Here is a 12,977-nt window from a genome sequence, read left to right as displayed (position 1 = left end):
TATATTTGTTTCTGCTTTGATCTTGAACTGAGTAATGTAGCCCTAGCCCCCTCGTTTATTGGTAAAGCTTTTAGTTTCTCTTTAACTGGGGAAAAATAGGTGTGTTGTATGTGCAGAGGGTTTGATGACGTGCTGCACCCTCTGCACCCCCCACCCCCAAATCCTAGCTCTGCCCACAGTGCTCAGACACTTCATTAGCAGGGACCAGAAACCAGAGGAGAGAACAGTTTCATCAGTGCATCCCTGGCTTTGCCAGCCGGATGGCTTGGAGATTTTCAGGTGGCATTTCGGAGGCAAGACACGTCCCGGCAGCGTGGCTGGCAGAGCTCTCGGGGGTGTTGGGGGTATCGATCTCCAGGGCTCATCGATCGCCTGTTCTGGCTCAGGGATCGTGGCTGCTCCAGCCGCGCTCCTTGACATTCAGTGACATTTTCCGAACGCTGCCTTTGAAGAGCAGCTCAGAAATTGTTCGTTCATGACCTGGCGCTGCTTCTCTGGTGCACTTTGGAGGCCACAGACTCTGCTGGGATGTGGCTGCTCATGGTCCGTGTGTCAGGCTTCAGCCACTGCTGATAGAGGTCCTGCTCTGTCACCATGACCCCCCTTGCCCCCTTCACAAGACTTTGGTGGTGGCTCCTCACCATAGCTCTGCAGTCATTGCACTGTGCTGTGCCAGGCCGGGGGAATGGCCAAGTGACTTGACCCAGGCCACAGAGTGTGTCAGTGGCAGGGCCAGGGAAAGAGCCCTGGGTTTGACTTTGTGCACCGGCACCAAGGCCGCATGAAAGCAATGGGGAGGTTTGGATCTGGTCCTTACAGGTCGTTAGGCCTGGCACCTAAGCGATGAGGAGGGATGGGTTATGGGGCGGCTGTGTGAGGGAGCCACATAGCGTGCCCTCCTCATACGTCCCCAGACGTCAGGGCGTTTGACAGCCCAAGCCCCCCAAGAGCTCTGCTGCTGGGCCTCCTGCTCCAAAGACCAGGATAGGAGCCAGCCCCGAGGTTTTCTGAACCAGAGGCCAAAACATGATTTGCTCAGCCGGGTGAAAGTCAGACGGCAGGGCTGGGCCACCCCACTGGAGGGGCAAATCTAGAGTCCGGTCTGCCCAGGTGCTTGGATTGGGCCCATTTTACAGTCCCCAGACACCCACGATGTGGCGCAAGGTGATCTGGGCAAGAAGCTGGTGGCACGCCCCCAGCCCATGTCGGCCTGGCTCAGGCCCTAGCCTCAGGGCCCCGGTTGCGGGATCAGGAGGAAGCCAGGAGTAACCCCAGGACAACACAATGCCCTTGTCCAGTGCAGGCTGGAGGATGCAGCAGCTCCTCTGCCTCCCTCCATGCCCAGCTGGACACTGCGCTCCCTGCAAGCCCCTGCTGGGTTTTACCCCCTGCACTGCTCTGTCCCCAGGCCACGTGTGGCAGAGGTGACAGAAGTGACACCGCCCCACTCTCCAGCAAGCCACGTGAAGGCTGTTACACGACTCTGGGCAATTCCCAGGACCGAGGGAGAACCGGGTTCTTCTAAACACACGACAAGGAGAAGAGGACACGGCTTCTCTACATAGGATAGGCTGCAATGGCCGTATCCGGCTGGGACACCGCTGGCACGGGGCGGAGAGCACGTGAAAAAAGCACTCGAAGGACCAGCGAGAATCTCTGCGGGTTTAATTCTCAAGCCAAGTGACAACCAGCTCACAGACACCGGGGAGAGGGATTCCCTCGCTTCCCAAAAGTGCTCACAGGGGGAATACAGGGGGTAGCTGCCAGGGAAGCAGAGGAGCCAGCAGCTGGCACAGGGGGGCCTGGCAGCCGGCAGGAAGTCTCCCGAGTCCTCACGGGGAGGATACACACTCCAGGGCAGCAGCCACCCCCTCCACCACGTGGCCCTGGCCCGGTCTGGGGGATGGATGGTGTCTTAGGGACGGAGGGAAGGGGACATGGGGTGGTCCTGCCTCATCCGAAGCAGAGGCGGTGAAGCCGCGATGTGCTGGGACAGCCAGGCGGCCGTGGGTGCCATAAGCGTGGACAAGCTGGGGAAGAGTCTGCCCTTGACCCTGCCATCCTCAGTCAGAGCCGTCAAGCCCCGGGCCTGTTGGGAGACACTGAACCGCTGCGTCCGCTCAGCCCCAGCGAGATCCGGTTGCCAATTCCCTCCGCATCAGCCCCCTCTCCCCTGACCCTCCGCTGCCCCCCGACATGTCCGGGCCAGCCTACCGCTGCCGGCTGCTGCGATATGCTGTGTGCACTCCAGAGCACTGGAGGAGGGTGGGGCTGCAGGAAGGAGGGGGTCGGGGTAGGAGGAAGCCTGGCGGGGTGTGAATGGGGCCGGTATGGGAAGAAATCGGTAAAGAATTCAGAGCTGATCCCTGGCTGCACTGAGGGCTGTGAACAACTGGGCCGCATGCCTGACACACTAGCACCCCGGCTGTGACAGCCCCAAACCACCCGGTTCTGGCTGGCACATCACGGTGTGATCCTGCCACAATGCCACCCTGCTGCGATGTGCCCTCACTGCCAGCTGGGCATGGGGAGCCAGGGGCTGGCCCACCAGAGAGGCAGGGCAGCACAGTGCACCGGGAGACCCAGCCCGGGATCAGCAGGGGACAGAGGCAGCAGAGAGACAGATTTTCCTTGGCCTACAGCAGTATGGGGAGAGCGCTGCCCCATGGCCATGCACCAGCCCTCTGCGTGGCTGAATCTCCATCCGAGTCTCTGCTTCTCAGGTGTAGCAGTGGCTGCAACCCCAGACCTCTGTCGGCTTCAACCCCTGGGCTCAGCTGCGCTCACCAGGCTCCGTTTGCTCCCTTCCTCTTCTGTGAAGCTGCTTCGGGGCTGCCAAATGTTCCTGATACAACCCGCCCGCGCTCAGTGCCACGCCAGGGGCTCTGGCTCTGCCCATGGAGGCAGCAAGGGCACAGACCATGGTGTGGGCCAGCAGCCAGGAAGAATTGATGCTCTTAGTGTGAACCCAAATTTGACAGGTCCCTTCCCTCACCATCCGGAGGCCCTTGGCAAGCTCAGCCCAGCGGGGGTGAGATGGAGACAGAAGCCTGTGTCTGGCAGTGTTAGCGGGTACCACAATGCAGGGGAGATGGGAGTGGGTGACCGCGAAAGCCAGTCCTGGCCTGTCCCATCCCCTTGCGGTCACATCCGAGCCTGGTGGGTGGGGAAGGCTCTCAGTCAAAGACCTCCCCGTGCTCGTTGCCATGCTCGCCCTCCCTGTCCATCTCATACTCCTCCAGGTCGGCCAGGGGCAGCCCGTTGCCGCTGGGCAAGTGCTCGCACACTGTGCTGCGGGTGGTGACCCGGGTGACGCTGGGCGAGTACTTGCGGGAGCCGAGGCGCTGGAGGTGCTGGTGACACATCACCTCCTTGAACATCTCCCGGAAGCGGGTGGACATCAGGTTGTAGAGGATGGGGTTGGTGGCCGAGCTCAGGTAGAAGAAGACCCCCGAGATGACGTGGATGTACTGGAACATCTCGTGCATGTTGCCCGTCCAGTTGGAGACGAAGCTCCAGACCAGCCGGTCCATGTGGAAGGGGGCCCAGCAGATCCCAAACACGACCACCAGGACAACTGGAAGGGAGAGGGGAGACCGGCGTCACCGGGCACCGATGACTGCCTGCCTCTCAGTCCCTGCCTTTGCGGCATCCTTCCCTCCCTGGGAGCTAGGAGACCGGTGGCCAGTGTAACACACCAGTAAAAGTGTGCGTCATACTCCCTCTGCAGCCATACACCCTCGCAAGGAAGACAGGTTTAGTGGTTAGGGCATCAGGAGACCAGGGTTCAGTTCTCTGCTCTGCCACAGCCGCTACCCATGTCCCTGGGCAAGTCACTTAGCCACTGTCACCCCAGTAGGGCTGACTCCCCTGCCTATCCTGAACAGAGCTCCGGGGTGCTCAGATACTGTGGGAATGGGGCCTGCATAAAGGAAAACAACCTACTGCTCCCACCAGTTGCTGAAATGACTCCTTGACTTGTGCTGGATTCTGCCCCAGAAAAAGTCTGGGTGGGGTGGGCTTGAACAGGCACTGGTGCACCTCCGTGTCACCTGCTGAATGGGATCCCTGCCCCTTCCCCCCTGGCTCCGGACATGCCCTTTGCAAGCCGGCTGGCAGCCTGACCCCAGGACTGGCGGCTACTGTGCTGGAGCGAGTCAGCTCGGAGATGCTGGGCATGTAGGGAGAAACCGCCAGGACAGCTCCAAGCCCGAGGCCAGCCCCCTGCTCCCAAAGTCTGGGAAAAAGCCAGTTTAGGAGGTTTGAAATCCCTCAGGCTGTGAAGGTGAAACCAGTGATTTGGGCACTGTGGGAGACAGGTGCCAGGCCTCCCCATCTCTGGCCTTCCCAGAGCTTCTGCTTCCAGCCCTGTGCAAATAGCAGGGCTTCTCCAGCCTGCCAGAGACCCCCCACCCACACCAATAGGTTCGGTGGGTGCTCAGCTCTGCATCAAGGAGGTAGACGGGGGAAACACGTTGGGAGCAGGGCTGTTCTGGAGGAGGCTGCAGGCAGCAGGACCTGAGCAGGGTGTCTGCCAGCGTGCGGGACAGCAGGCCCTGGGGTGCTGGGCCCAGGGCTTCGGGTGGGTGCTTCCACGCTCAGGCCGCTGGCTGCCCCCTGCACTGTGGGGATGTGCCTCCTCATGCAAGGTCCATTGCCAAATGCTTCCAGTCCCTGCTCCGGAAATGGTGGATGTCTCCTCAGCCCTGCTAGCTGGAGGTGTCACATGCTGCGCAGCTCCGGGCTTCCCGGGAGACCGACTCGGGGTTGGCAGGACTCGGCTGGCCTCTGACTTGGCTGCACCTTGTTTTTTCCAGGGAAGCGCCCACCTGTCTGCAAGGGAACGGGAATCCAGGCTTCCCCTTGACCGGTGCAGTCACGGGAGAGGCCAGGCCCGGGGGATGGGAGTCCTCGGCCACTCCAACAGGTCTGGGCTCTGCAGATCAGCCTTCAGCACCCATCAGATCCAGGGGTCACAGCCACTCAGAGATCCCAACCTTCAGCTCACCGGGGCTCCCTCGCAGCAGCCCCTGCAGATAGCTGAGCCCATAACAACATCTGCTCCTAGAGCACCTTATCCCCCAAGCTGCACGCTGGGGGCTTCGCAGGCCACGTCTGGACGGGAGCCCACAGTGGTGCAGGGGCCCCGTTTCCGCCCCCCCGCCCCGTGCCTTTGCCAGCCCCCACAATCCTCTGCTCTCTTACCAAAGCCAATCTGTGGGTGGAGCACATCTCGCCACGGGCACTGCCCTGAGCGAGGAAACCACAGCCTGGCTGCCTCCCGCCCCACTGTGGCTCCAGGATCGTTTGGTGAACGTGGCCTCCACTCCTACGGCATCTATCCCACAATGCTCAGCACCGGTGCGGGGTGGGGGGGCAAGCACAAGGATGCTGCCAAGTGTGCTGCACTGCATTAGGGGAAGGAGCGAGGCCGTGCAGCCAAATCAATGTGGCTATATTGCTGCCACCTCCCTTCCCCAGTACAGGGCTAAGGGTTGGGGATGGGGCTGCAGATACTTCCACTCCAGCCAGATGTGAACCACCCCCTTGCCCAGATGTTGCCAGCCAGCAGTGCTGGGGGCACTAGCGAGCAGCTGGGACGGCTGCTGTGTGTGGGCAGAAGGCTGTGGTGGTTTATAAAGTGTGGCAAGATTAGTGGCTGGCTACAACTGTCCTGGTGAGGACGAGAGGCGTGCTGCTTGCCCCGGGGACCGTGGCTCTGCTCTCCGGGGAAGTGCTGCAGCAGGGACATGGGGTCTGGTTAGGATCTCCCCCTCCATTGCCTGCCAGGGCTGCTCCAGACATCGCTCTGCCACGTGTCTGTGTCTCGGCAGGCCCACGCCCTGCCATCAGGCCCCCGAGCTGTGGCCCAGCTGGGGCAGGGAGCCCTGCGGCTCGGCGCACGGAGGCAGGGAGCTCGGGGAGGCAAGGCTTCCTGCACTGGGTTGCATCCGAGTAGCAGCCGAGCACACCTGGCAAACCCTGCTGCCTTGGAAGGCTGCCACCGTGATTAGCGAGATTAAACAGCCCTTCATTAATGAAGCAATCGTGCTGGTGACCCCGGGCTCCGCTCCCAGATTCGGGCTGCTGGCTCGGGGCTGGGGCCACTATCTCCAGCTCTCTGCTGGAAGCAGCCAGGGTCTTTCAGTGCACCCTTTCCCTGCCTGCTTGACCATCTCTGCTGGCCAGTGCAGACGGGGACCTGGGAATCGGGTGCCCCTATGGAGCTCACCCCTGTGCCCAACACCCCACCACCTCGCCCATGGGCATCTCTGCCCAGCATGGCACCAGATCTACGACAGACCTAGGTCGTGCTGCCTTCCCCCCCCGCTCTAGACTCGTCCTCAGGTGTCCCCCAGCAAAGCCAGTGGGATGGAGGCGTCTCTGCTACAGCGCTGCATTGCAGTTACCTCCCTGGTCTTCCTGCAACAGCGCGATGCGCCCAGCTCCTACTTCACCTGAGCGCTGCAGCTACAGGCAGCCTGGCTGCAACCCCCACACCCTCCGCTCTAGCATGGTGCAGCACCGAGACCCAGGAGCAGCTCCTGGTTAGGGAAACAGGAGGCAGGACCAAGCAGTGAGGCAAGGCCTGTGTCTCTTATCTCTCCACACAGCTTTGTGCCCGCTGGCCATTCTGCCTTGTTTTAATTGCGATCAAGCTAACGGAGAAGCCTAGGGGCGCTGTGACTTCCCGCCTGCACCTGTTGCCCTGGCACAAGGGAGCAGCATGCAAAAGCAGCTTGGTGCTCACACACGGGCTGGAACTACAGCCGCAGCGGGTGTGCATGGGCTTAGCTCCATCATCTTGCATGGGGCAACGAGGCTTTACACCCTGTTTGGCCCAAGGTGTCTCAGTTATACACCCGAGCATGGAGCGAGGCCCCTGCTGGGTGCTGGAGCCATGGGATGCCAGGCAGTGCAGACCTGGCTGGTGTGGGGGGCACCACAGGGCCTGGTCTGTCACCCCCACCCCCACAGCCATCTCCAGAGCAGGTCCCTACTGCAGCCTTGCTCCTGGCTGGGCTGTACGGATGCCGGGGGCACAGCACCGAGTAGCCTCCTGAGCCCCCTGGCCGTCCTCTCTCATGCAGGCTGCAAGGGCTGGGCCTGACAGGGGCTGAAGGCTTGCACTGGGGCTGCTGTGCACCCCACAGACCCTGCCTGGGGCTCAGGCCACCAGGAGCGCATGCACGCACCATGTGCCCGGAGATGTGGGTGTGAAGGCAGAGCCTGCCTGGAGGGGATGAGCTCCCGCTGAGACCCCTCACTCCCGGCATCATGCTGCCATTATGGGAGTAAAGACCCTTTGCAAACCCTCCCATGGGGAGGTTGGGTAGTGCCCAGGCTGAGCTAGCCTATGCCATCTGCTGTCCCCCTCGCACCCCCCTTGCCATGCTGGACACCTGCACAGGCCAGGTGTCATCCCAGCCTCAGCCCACATCTGGACTTCAGCCTCCTCCTCCCATAGCCCACGAGGTGCGGGGTGGCACTGCCCAGACATCTTTATGTCCCGAGTGCTGGGCAGCTACCCTGCAGCTCAGAGGGGTGCGAGTCATCCCAGTGAAGCCCCAGGAGGCTGGAGGTCTGGCCCACAGACTTACACAGCATCTTAGTCACCTGCCTCCTCCGGACCTTCTTCTGCTGGGCTCGGACATGGTGGTAGTCGCTGTCCCCGCCCGCCTTGGCCTCCAGGCTCTGCAGCATCTTCTCCTTCCTCAGCTGCAGGCCGATGAGCAGGTAGAGGATGCTGAGGGTGCCCATGGGCAGGAAGAAGAAGAGGATGGTGGTGATCTGGATGATGAGGTTGTAGAGCACCAGCGGCTTCACCACCATGCAGATAGCTGAGTCGGGCACCATGCCCCGGCCTGGCACATACAGCGGCCTGATGCCATGGAGGCTGGTGTTGGGGATGGAGCAGAGCACTGAGAGCACCCAGATGGCACCGATGACCCGCTTGGCGTGGTTGCGGGTCACCACGTACTTGGCCTTGAGCGGGTGCACCACGGCGATGTAGCGCTCCACGCTCAGGGCCGTGACGTTGAGGATGGAGGCGAAGCACACGGCCTCGAACAGCAGCGTCTTGAAGTAGCAGCCGCCCGCGCCCAGCAGGAAGGGGTAGTTGCTCCACATGTCGTACAGCTCCAGCGGCATGCCCAGCAGCAGCACCAGCAGGTCCGACACGGCCAGGCTGAACAGGTAGTAGTTGGTGGGCGTCCGCATGAACTTGTGCCGCAGGATCACTAGGCAGGTCAGCGTGTTGCCCACAGCGCCTACCACGAAGATCAGCAGGTAGGTGGTGCAGACGGGCACGAAGAAGCTGGACCGCCGCGGCCCCAGGTACTTGTCCCGCAGCTCGTCCTCCGTGAGGGTCATGTCCTCCGGGTCCACGTGGCTCTGATTGCAGAGCACGTCGGCCTCCAGCTGGGCCAGGTAGTCGCGAGGGGGTGCCAGGCTGGTGCAGTTGGTGTAGGGATACATGGCCTCTGGCTGCAACGAGACTCACGGGCATGGGGGAGATGCTGCGAGCAGCCCACGTGCTCCCAGCCCGTCTCCATGCAAGACGCCTGCCCTGGGCCCACCCAGCTGCTGGAGCCAGGGGGGCCCCGGGCCAGCTCTGAGTGACCGAATCTCTATCCGAGTCCCTGCTTCTCGGCTGTAGCCACGGCTGCAACCCCAGACCTCTGTCGGCTTCAACCCCTGGGCTCAGCTCAGCTAAGCAGGCTCCTCTTGCTCCCTTCCCCTTCCACGGAGCTGCCTCGGGGCTGCCAAACGTACCCGATACCACCCACCCCCACTCAGCACCACGCTGGGGGTCTGGCTTTGCCCGTGGAGGTATCGAGGGCACAGACAGCAGCCGGGAAGAGCTAATGCTCTTAATGCAGACCCAGATTTGGCAGCCCCCTGCCTCAGTGCCCGGGAGCCCTTGGAGAGCTCAACCCCCTGCCCCCCTTGGTCCCGTGCAGGGTCTGGCCTCAGCCCCATGGTGCGGGGAGGCTGGACCATGCGGGGCTTTGCCCAGGGTGCCACTGGATGGGTCTGGCCCTCAGGGGCACGTCCATCCCTGCCCACGACGGGCTGCCCCTAGCACCGCACTGGGCCGCAGGCGAGAGCAGCCCCTCACTACTGCACCAACGCCGCACCCGGCTTTTCTGGAGGTGCCCACCCGCTCCCCCAAACCTCCTGGTCTCTCTGGGCCAAGCCTGCAGGCCTCCAGCTCCTGCTCAGCCCTGTCTCTGCTTGACTTGGCTTCCGCCCGCTCCCTTCACGTGCCAGCTGGACCAGGGGGGTCGGGGCCCTTCTCGCCCCACAGTCCCTTGGGCACCAGCCTTGGCTCGTGGCCTCAGGGTCGGCCCTTGCCCTCGCCACACCACGGGGGGGGAAGCCAGGGGGTGGTGGTGTCGCATCTTGCCCAAACACTGGATGAGCTTTCCTAGCCGTCGGGAGTGCGAGCTCCCTGCCTCCGGCTGCCCCCCAGCTCCTTCCAGCTCAGCAACCCGGCCAGGGGCTGGGGAGGGGGGCGGTGAACGGGACCAGCCAGGTCCTGGCAGGAGTTTCCCACCTCCCCACAACCGGTGCCTTACCTGCACGAGGGGCACCACGGCACCGCGGCAGCACGCCCGGGGAGGCGCTGGAACGACAGAGCAGAGCGCGGCTCAACGGGGACACCCTCTCCAGCTGGGGCACGGTCCCCTCCACCCCCTCCAGAAGAGCCACTGGCGCTTCGGGGCCCCAGCGCTGCATGTAGCATCCCACGCTGACCTGGAGCCGGCCGGGGAAGTTTCCTTCCTTGCCACGGCCACGAGCAGAGCCGGAGGGGGCAGGAGCCCGCACCCTGCCCTGCTGCGTCCCACCGGCCACGCGGCACCCCCTGCGCCCACATCCCCGGGGCCGGCTCCCAGGGAGCTGGCAATCAGGCTGGGTCTCAGACACCCAGCCGGGCACCTGCTCACACGCACGTGCTCGCAGCCAGAGCCCCCCTCTCCGCTCTGCCTGCGTGACGTCCAGGGACTGGACCCCCCATGCCTGCCCGGCTGCCTGCATGGAAAGCAGCCCCTTCGCCTCCTAACTCCAGCTCCTGTGAATGCGCCGGTGCTCCCCACAGCAGCCTGCCCCCCCTCCCCAGCTCCAGCACCTGGCTCCCCCCAGCTTTGGAGCTCTGGCATCCTGTTCCCCCCGGCTCTGGGACTCCAGCACCCTGCTCCCTGCAGCCCGGCACCCTGCTTCCCCAGGGTCGGGGCTCCATCACCGTTCTCCCCCAGCCCTGGGGCTCCAGCACCACGATCCCCTCAGCTCTGGGGCTTGCGCACCCTGCTCCCCTGGTCCTGGGTCTCCAGCACCACGATCCCCTCAGCTCTTGGGCACACCACTCCCCCAGTCTGGGGCTCCAGCACCACAATCCCCTCAGCTCTAGGGCTTGGGCACCCCACTCCCCTGGTCCTGGGGCTCCAGCACCACAATCCCCTCGGCTCTGGGGCTTGGGCACCCCACTCCCCTGGTCTGAGGCTCCGGCACCCTGCTCTTCCTGGCCCTGCGGCTCTGGCATCCGCATCACTAGGGCATCAGGTGCTCCAAGCCTTGCTCGTCTGGAGGGTCCCGCCTGGGTGGGCAGGGGGCAGAGGGGGGCTCACCGGGCTACAGGGTCCAGGCAGAGAGGGCTGGGGCTGGCCCAAGCATCTTGGCAGCTCCGGGCAGAGTTTGAGGTGGCAGCTGAAGTCCTAACTCCATCGGCGCTGATGCCCGCTGCGTGTGGGCGAGCTGCAGCGGGCTGGGGGGAAAGAGCATCACTGAGGCGGGGAGGGGACAGGGGCGGGGGCTGGCCGAGCCGCTGGCTTTTCCAGTGCCACCAGGGGGCGGTGCGGCCCCACGGCTCCCCCCCAGCCTCAGCTGCAGCTGGGCAGCAGCGCCCCTCACTCCTGACCTGCAGCCCCAGGCCTTGCCCTGGCTGCTGGGTCAGGCTGTGACCAGCAGGTCCTCTCCTCCCCAGGTCTCCTTGCCCCTTTGGAGACCCTTGCCCCATCCCATGTCTAGCTGGGGCCTCCAGAAACCCCTGTGCCTGCCCATTTTGAGAGGGGAAACTGAGGCACAGGGGGGAAGCGCTCACCTGAACCTATGGAAGCTGAACGGGACTCGGAAGTCCTGATTTTGCCCAGCCCCTGGGGGCGAAATACCAGGCCCCTCTGGCCACGGAGGGAACCCAGGAGTCCGGGTGGCCAGACCGGCTGCCCAAGGAGGTCACCCACCAAGGGCTCCAGTGCCGCCGTGCCAGCCTCCCAGTGCCCAGGTGCTGAGGGCACGTCACTGCCTGGGCCAGGCGCACTCCCACACCTGCTTCAAGGTCCCCCCCCCCCCCCCCCCACCAAATAGACCCCGGCGATTTGCTCTGGCCTCCAAGGCAAATATTTGCCCGGCGGTTTATGAAAGCTGAAACCCCGGAGCTGAGCAGGACCGAGGAGATAGGGCCATTGTTTGGCCTTACTAAAAGCCATGATTAGCCCAGCTCAGCAAGTGGGGGGAGGAGGAATGCAAACCACCCCACGCCAGCTCAGCCGTGGCCCAGAAGGCAGCTCAGGCTGGTCGCGGGGCCAGGGCAGCAAAAAAAGAGCCCGGGTCAAGTCAGGTGTGGGGGAGAGAGCGCAGCGTGTGCATCTCACCCACGACCCACGCAGGGTATCCGCGGCCTGTCCCCTCCCAAACAGGAGGGGATGGGGGTTAGATGGGAGCAGGGGAAAGCCACGTGGCCCTGTCCTGCCTGCCCCAGAGCCCCAGGCTTTGCAATAATCTACGATGCAAAGGGCTAATGTTCCCCAGATGCCAAGAGACAGTAAATAGCAGCCCCCACTTTGGGCAGAATCAAGGGAGCCCAGTTCCCCGTGGTCCTCAGGGAGCCTCAGGTGCTCAGTCGTCCCCACGCCAGTGACGTCCTGCTGGAGCCAGAGCATGGGGGCCAGGACCTCGAAGGAGAGCAGATGCCCACATAGCCTCTGCTTTGCAAGGGGCGCCGGGCTGAGCCAGGCTGAGAAGTGCTGGGATTTCCTGCCAGGTCTCCAGGCTCGTGCAGCCTTGCTGGACTCGAGGGCCCTTGAGCAAGGGGGACCGCGAGAGATGGGAATAGTGGGAGGCTCCCAGGCCGAGGAATGAGATCAGTGCACAAGACCCAGGGCTGGGGGTCGGGAGTGAGGTGCAGAGCCTGCAGCTGCCCCCACAGACTCTCCCCGCCTCACAGAGGCAGGCCGTGCTGCGTCCCCCGCAGCCGGGGGGGTCACAGCTCCCCCAGCCCTGCTGCGAATGGCCCTCGCCAGGGAAGTGACACGGGCTTGTGTGCTCAGGCAAGGGGAGAGTCTGCGGCAGGCGACGGCAGTACAGAGCCCATGACACATGGCAGGCAGTGCCATGCTCAGCTGGGAGGGGTCGGCAGTGCCAGCTTTGGTGCCAAGTATCTCAGACATTTTTGATGCAGGGTGTGCATGAGGCCACAGCCTTCCCGCTGGGTCACTCCCATCTGCCTGCAGACCCCTAATGAATGGGCCTGGCTCCCAAAGCACCCAGAGCCCCCGTGCCTCAGTTTCCCCACTTCCTGCACTGATGAGCTTTTTGGGTGACTGGCAAATAGGGGCAGGGGGTTGAGAAAGCGAGGGATGCCCAAGCACTGGTTGGTGGCAGTGGCGACTAGGGCACAGGGAGGGCATCCGAGCAGCCCCAAGGCTGCTGTAACTCATAGCCGAGGGTCGTCTTTCCACCTCGCAGCAGCCGGAGGCTTTAGGGCTGCGTGGAAATCCTGGGGCTGTCTCTGCAGACCTCAGCCCCTCTCGCTCGGGGCTGGCTGGGGTGGTAGTGAAAGCACTGGGTGCAGCTATATGTCCATGGGCAGCTGGCCTGGCCCTGGGGAGCAGGGGGCTGGAAGCAGCATTCGCCGCCCAGCGCCCGACAGCCCCCAGCCCTAATCAGCGATCTGCAAACAAGGACTAATGAGCAGAGCA

At 63.6% G+C, this 12,977-nt stretch overlaps 1 protein-coding gene across 1 annotated transcript; it reads right to left on the bottom strand.

Annotated features, from left to right (window-relative positions):
• Nucleotides 1-2,273: 2,273 nt before the first annotated feature.
• On the bottom strand, nucleotides 2,274-8,478 carry NMUR1 (neuromedin U receptor 1). The gene is made up of 2 exons (XM_019503107.1): nucleotides 7,602-8,478; nucleotides 2,274-3,577 (listed from the first exon to the last, which is right to left on the bottom strand). Exons 1-2 carry the CDS (start codon nucleotides 8,476-8,478, stop codon nucleotides 3,177-3,179), a joined length of 1,278 nt encoding a protein of 425 aa, XP_019358652.1. The 3' UTR covers nucleotides 2,274-3,176.
• Nucleotides 8,479-12,977: the final 4,499 nt, after the last annotated feature.

The sequence above is a fragment of the Gavialis gangeticus genome, unplaced genomic scaffold (assembly GCF_001723915.1).
Source record: "Gavialis gangeticus isolate Ggan-Ray unplaced genomic scaffold, GavGan_comp1, whole genome shotgun sequence".
Taxonomy (NCBI): domain Eukaryota; kingdom Metazoa; phylum Chordata; order Crocodylia; family Gavialidae; genus Gavialis; species Gavialis gangeticus.
Note: the sequence above shows the minus strand (reverse complement) of the source record. Positions and strands in the feature narration are given on the sequence as shown.

Excerpts from the sequence above, each read along its gene's own strand:
- NMUR1 (XM_019503107.1), bottom strand. The coding sequence starts at position 8,478 with ATGTATCCCTACACCAACTGCACCAGCCTGGCACCCCCTCGCGACTAC. Across the intron at positions 3,578-7,601 it reads GCAGGTGACTAAGATGCTGT|TTGTCCTGGTGGTCGTGTTT; the intron begins GTAAGTCTGTGG and ends TCTCCCTTCCAG.